Below are 7009 nucleotides of genomic sequence, written 5' to 3' on the forward strand. Positions count from 1 at the left end.
GCTCATTTTCTGTAACTTTCTAACTAGACTTCATCTCTCTTAGTAGGTTCATCAGAAACTGTTTCTTCGCACGATTTGTATGGTCTCTTTGTATTGGGCACTGCTGCTTTGAACCTTTTCGTGAGAAGTTTGATTCAACTCACAATCAAGTGGTATGCTGAAAATGAGTATATTACAATGGAACAGTATGCTGCATACGAATGTTGCCCTTAAAGTGCTCCTCCGAAATTTGTAATATGTTAAGCTATTTTGAGGAAGGTAGAGGTTTGCCCAAACTACCCTACATTGGTGTGCAATGTTATCGAAACATTGTATCAAATCCATTTCAAAAAGAGAGCTAAATGAATTTGAAAAGTACTTTTGATAATAACGAACTTTCCGTTTTTCGTGATCTTTGTTATTTCCCCACTTTTTGACAGAAAATTTCGGCAGAAATTAGTGATGCTTGTTGTACCTGTTAGCCTGGACTGATTCTGATTCCTGAGCACGTTCTTGAACTCTTTCAAAATGTTCTGGTCTTATGAGTCTAGTCAAAAACCCAAGTTCGTTTTTTGCCAATGTCTCTCCCTCAAAGTTGCACAGAATCCGTGGTTGACGCTTTGGCTCTGCTTCATCGCCTTTTTCATTAGACATTTGGTGATCGGTCTTCGGATAATCATAATCGTATCTGTAAATTTGACAAGAAATGATTGCCACGATGTATATAAAAGAAAAAAAAACACAATAGGTCGTTTTTGAGACATTAAACTTGCAAAGCGAAATGCTTTTTTCAATCACTTCTGTAACACAGGCTACCCAATTTTCCTTACATTTTCCCAATTGTTGCCAAACGGTCGAAAAAGTTTGGACTGTACAGTGTTCAGGGAAGGTTCGAAAGGTATCTGATACTCTACGTCTTCAAAAGGATCCATGAGCTTTGTCCCAACCCAGGATTTAGGGTCACTTCTAGTGACTGTCGAGGCTTAATGTGCGTTTTGAGAGCACCTTCAAGTCCTCGAGAATGCAGGCTAGTTCGAACAATGAAGTTTACTGCTCTTCTTTTTCGGGCTCCTTCATTGTTTAATTTGCTTCCCTTTAATATTCGTAGGATATACGTAGGCCTTGTTGATCCGGTTGCATCTTTCAGGTCCGACTTGGACATCTTTTTAGATAGCATTCCAGATCAACCCTACATTCAAACACTAGCACGGTCTGCCAACTCAAATTCCTTGGTAGAAAAATTGTCATATAAAGATTAAAGGTAATAAAAAGACGAATTTTAACCTTTCAATTTAATGGTACTAGGGATTACATTCCCTCTAGCAGTTAGAAAAAAACGTGAAAAACCAAAGCGCCCAAAAATAATGCCATTCAACATACTTTTAAGTATATTCATGAGTTGCCCTTAACACAGGCATTGATTTCGTCCACCGAAATAATGAACATGAAACATGTCTCCATCCCCATTGCAACCACAAAAAGAATGGGACTTTTAAATCCATCAAGCAACACTCTTTTATTGAAAGAGGACCGAGACTTTTCAACAAACTTCCTACCTCCTTGCAGGTCATCTATGTTCGAAAAAATCCCCTTCCCAAATTCAAAGAAGACCTGAATAACTTCCTCCAAGCCATTCCTGATCAACCCTCAATACCTGGGTATCATTGATCAGACAAGTCAAATTTGATTTCTGATCACATTTACTTTTAACTGATTATGTAATCACGTTTTGTGCCTTGAATCCAATCAAGAGGTCAATGTGTGTACAGGAAATAAATTATTAATCATTAATTATTGAGAAAATAAAATTTATCAATTTTCATCTTGGTATGAAATGTTTCAGCATGTGAGGCTTTAATATGAGCTACATTGTCATAAAATATGAACCAAAGTTGTGACGAATGATTTTGCAAGCTAGAAAATGGTCAAGGAGAGTTTCGGTATTTCTGTTTCCAAAAAGTACATGACAAACTTTAAAACACACTTGAAAGTCTTACAATGTGACAATGGTAGTTTTCTTTAATTTTTGCCTACTGAATTTTGAACTGTCATTATACCAACATTATAGAAAGTTCCAAAAAACAGTAAATATTTGATTAATTTTCCCCGATCAGAAATTGCAGAATAATGTTTGGCTCTTGAAAGGTCAGTTTTGAAGCCGTGCCACGAACTTGAAATGCGGAAAATTTAAGGTTTGGCTAAATTCTGAAAATGTTTATATCCTTTCGAAACGACTATAGCCATGTTTTCTTAATACTCTTTATTTGTGTTTTAACGTACAAGTAGTCAGTTTTGACTGAAAAAATATTCCCAACATTACCCCACCATGCCCGTCTGCTGGTGGATGACTAAAATTAGAATAAAAAAGATGGTACTTTACATGTCCATTCCTAGCCATGTCCCTCTGGAATTGGGCCCTTCAAGAAGTCCGGAGGTTTGCTGATGTCTGGTTGTGGGAATAAATTTTTGACCATCCGTGAATTCTCCATTCCAGTCAAAATAATTGATTTGTCCAATTGATCCGCCTGAAAAAATACCAATCATTTCATAGGAAAGGATACATGAAAAAGTACCAATTGTATGTGTGTATAATGAGCCATCTGGCTGATAGTTCAATCCCATTTGTACATACTGCATCAGAGTATACCCCATACATCTCTTAACACATGAAGTCCACTAAGAGATAAAAGTCATATTCACTCACAAAATCATCAAGGAGATCAACGAAATGATTGCCTTGCGTACAGACTACAGTGAGTCAAGAGTGAGTGTTCCAAACAATGCTTGTGTTTTGAGCTTTTTTCACATCCCATGATCAGCTGCTGTCACGTGACGGCTCTCGACCAATCAGCGATAACCATGCAAAAGGAGATGACGCATCTTGTTCGTAAGTGTCATTAAATAAAGGTTAATATTTTAGAAGAACTAGCCGTTGAGAGAGAGATTTCATTCATCTATAAAACAGAAATCTGGCTTTGGACAGGGTTGTAGATGAAGAACTAACCATAGTTGGTTTGAACTTAGTTTATTGCTATAGAGTGCACCTTGATAACGATCCATTATACCAAATGGGGGTGAATGCCTATAGGGCATGCCAAATAAAGGAAATTCAAGGAAAAGTGTAGTCCGGCACCTTGATCTTTGGGAGGGAGAACTAGGAAAAACATCACAATCACCTCGTACCATCCTCCAATTGAATTTTCAATAATCAAGGGATTTTGAGTGAGCTGTTTTACAAAACCCAAGAAAATGAACATGTTTGGTGTAATTCGGTGAACGAAATATCAAATTGGCTCAATACCCTAATGCTATTTTCTTAGTCAAGCAGGTTAAATGAAACAAATGTCAAAATTCAATGCATGCACATTGTGGTTTGGCTGGGCATGTTGTCTTTGATTTTACTCCATGGAATAACGTCAATTGTTCATGAACACCTTCATATGACAAGCCCTCCATGTTTGGAACAGGGTTTGAAGTAACGCTTCCGGTAATGTGATACTTTTCTGAAAAAGTAACAGAACAGGATTTTTAGCCTTCCTGGTACAGTTACTTTCTTTACTACTTAATGAGCGATGCTTTTAAAATTCTCTCTCAAATGCAATGACTTGCTTCCCTCTGATGTTATCAAATAAATAATTGCAGGAGTAATTTGTTTCACATCATATTTGCTATACGTTAAAAATCCCATTAGCGTCTTTTCGCACTTTTATTTCCTCTTTTTCTGCAAAAAAATCCGTCCACGCAGAGGCGAGCAACAAAGGCTTCCTGATTTGGCATTTGCAGTGGTTAAAATCGGGTTTGTGAAGTTTTATCTTTTATTATTTACTTTCCATCTAAGCCACATTTATCCATTTCCTTTTTGTGTTGTCCCCCTAACTTATTCAATTCATGGAGGTACAAGAAATAGATTTACCAGTCCAGTTCTTTAAGACGCACCAGGGGTCAATGTTAACAACATTTTGTCTGATGTCCAGTACTTACTTTTGGTGATGAATGTCATAGATTTATGGGCACTCCATGTTGGAACATCATCAGCTAAACACTGCAATGGATGATCTACTGGGCCTTGATTGCAAACAGGTTATTGTAATATTTAGTCAACCCAAGCATCGGTTGTCCAACATCCAGGTTTTCGGCATTTATGACGTTGATCACAAAAAGTGCTTTTTGGACATTGGACAAACTCTTTATAACATAGGCCCCTGGTTTCTATTCTGAAACAGGAATCGGCCATGGATGCAGCCATTGATTGGCCTCGGGTTTTGAGGAAGTTAGATCCAATCTCGCAACAATTCCTGAATGTGTTCCGAAAGGTGGGACATGGACAAAAATTCTGAAATATAGGAAGACTGTTCCTATGCCAACTTTTATTGCGTTGAGATAGTCGTTTGATTGAGCTCCAAATCGACCAACCCTTTTTTAAGTTCTTTTGAGAACCGCTCGTAACCCAGAAAGAATCTTGTGTATCGAGATAAACGTTGGCCGTTTTCACCCCTAACATGTCTGACTTGTGGTGTCGTTGTCCTTTGATAGTGAATGAATTCATTTACCTTTGTGTTTCATTTTCTTCCTTATATTTTCGATCAAAAACGTATACTTAATCTGCTATAAATATGCCATTGCCGATTTTACCTGAGCATTGATGATTATAAGGACGTAAAATGAAATCTCCGTCGCTATTTTGCAGCTCCAGTCGTTGGAACGTGGATACTTTAAATCGAAGATCCAATAGAAGATTCAGAATCCCCACCCGAATAGCGTGAACTTTCCCTTGGGAGAGTTTCGAAAAATGCTGAAATAAAAATCGATCATTTGTAAGGAATGATTATGACACCGCTATTGGCAGACTTTACTTAAGGCTGATCTTCTTTTACAATACATTGTTCATTGGTAAGTGATAACCATTTTATAAATACACTTTATAAATTTCATAGATATGATAAATCAAAAAAAAAGCTGGAAATATAAGATTTGGCTTCACTGGAGCAAATTCCTCTCCCCCCACTCCCACTGTACTTTTTGAAGGATTTCTGAGCCTGACAGTATCCAAAGAACCAGAATTACAAGTTTCACGTGAGCCCTCTTGCATCAAAATTTATAGATTTGGTCGTATCTAACAAAAATTGTACAAAAAGAGACCTTTCTTAGTGAAGCTATGTGAAAAAATATTACCACACTGACTTTTTTGCATAATTACCTCTTCATATTGTTTCAAGGCATATGAAATGCTTTCTTTGGTCTCTGGTGAGGACGAAAATTTTAACAACGAATCGAAGCGATTCAAGGCGGAGGTCCAAAGAAGTGTGTGGTCCTTGCAATGAATGAACTGAAGTTTCACAGAGATGAACATCAATTCAAGAAGCTGAAAGAAACGTAAAGACTCTTGCTCAAGCCAAATTGAAAATTTGAGGGCACTCCATCACAATGTAAGAGTAAGAGTCAAGGTATGAGTACTAGTAACGAAATGATTCAACCATAAAACAATAAAAAAGAGAGAGTTCCAAAAAGCGAAAAAAGTTCACTAATCCGGTTTTAATGAGCAATTTTTCAATTAAGCCCAAAAACTTGACTCGTAAGTTTTGTTCCGGACTTGGCTAAATCGGACACCCGACAATTTTTTATAACATCCCAATCCTACTCGACCAGCACAATTCGTGAGAGGGTCACTCAAAGTACGTACTGGACGTCGGACAAACCGTTTTATAGCATCAGCCCCTGGTGTAGAGCTATGCATCGGATCCAACAGGGTCTCCAAATCCGATCTGTAGGGATTTTTTGTAATCTGAATCCGAATCCGAGAATTTTTTCCAATCCGACCGGATCCGAATCCGAAATTTTCTGTTCAATCTGAATCTGAATTCCAGAGCTCTGCCCAATCCGAACAAATCCGAATCCGAATTTTTTCTTCAATCCGAATCTGAACCTGAATTCGAGATATCTTTGCTTAATCCGATTATGATGTGAAGTGTTTCGCAAAATAGGATCCAGATCTGATTTGTTTACTCAATTGACTTAAAAAAAACTCATTTAACTTTAACTAAATGTGCTTTTTGCCACTTAAATGTTTCAAAATTATGAGATTGAGTGGAATTGCGTTAGTCAAAATATAATTTTCCTGTTGCAGTAATGCCATTTTTTTGTAACACAAATAGAATAGCATAACATGTCTTCATGTCATATGCTTCAATTGTAGGGCTATTGAATTTAATTCTGTTATCAAATTGGTGCAACAATAGTAATTTTACAGGCTTCATATGCTGAGTTATTGTAATTTCCTTTCTTTTTTTCCAAAGTATGACTGTTTGGACAGCAAACACTTTGATCCTTCTTATTTTCTCAAATTTTAGGTTTCTTTATTGGTGTGGGATTGCCACACAATTGTGATAAATTTTAAGATAGTAAGTCCATTCACAGATTTTATATCTGACGTTCTTTGATTTCCCTCACATTTTGAGAGTTGTAAAAGAAATTCTCAATGTAATTTTCCATTCATTTCGTTTTCTTGCAATTTTGGACTTGGATCGGATCCGAGACCAGTCCGACTTTTTCCATTCCCCAATGGTAACAACGTGAAACATGCGAATAATAAAAGTGGTTTGAAGGTGTGACGCCCGCGGCACTTACATTTGACTCCTTGACTTGAAAAATATCACAACTACTTATACAGGCTTGGATTAGTAAACATACAAGTTAATTAGCAATTGACTTGAGCTAGGCCACAGTTAAGCAGCATTGGGTCCGGTCTGGGCTGACGCATGTGTTGCGAGTTTTGTGCTAGGCGCCAGCCCATCCCTTTTTAATCCCCAAAGCAGGGATATAATCCCAATAACTTCGGAATTTCATGGACTATGAAGTAATGGTGTTATTTAATTTGTATAAGCCATATTTCTGCCAAGAATTTTACATGAGTGCATTTTTACATTTCCTTTTATTGAGTACCTCTTCATTTGGACCCAGTATCCGATTGTTTCTTGAAAATACTCACCTTCTCCATGCTCTCTTGGTTAACCTTCATGAGGGAAACATGGGC

The 7009-nt window shown here is 37.3% G+C and overlaps 1 protein-coding gene across 1 annotated transcript in view; it reads right to left on the reverse strand.

The window, feature by feature from the left end:
* Positions 1 to 51: 51 nt before the first annotated feature.
* The window catches only part of LOC131880770 (protein OSCP1-like), a gene marked incomplete in the record, with an annotated part of 14215 nt that continues 7257 nt past the window's right edge, over positions 52 to 7009 (reverse strand). The window contains 6 exon segments of the mRNA XM_059227467.1: positions 52 to 157; positions 455 to 667; positions 2360 to 2504; positions 4612 to 4771; positions 5177 to 5341; positions 6965 to 7003. Coding sequence (XP_059083450.1) covers positions 52 to 157; positions 455 to 667; positions 2360 to 2504; positions 4612 to 4771; positions 5177 to 5341; positions 6965 to 7003 — 828 coding nt within the window.

Source organism: Tigriopus californicus, chromosome 5 (genome assembly GCF_007210705.1).
Source record: "Tigriopus californicus strain San Diego chromosome 5, Tcal_SD_v2.1, whole genome shotgun sequence".
Lineage (NCBI taxonomy): Eukaryota > Metazoa > Arthropoda > Copepoda > Harpacticoida > Harpacticidae > Tigriopus > Tigriopus californicus.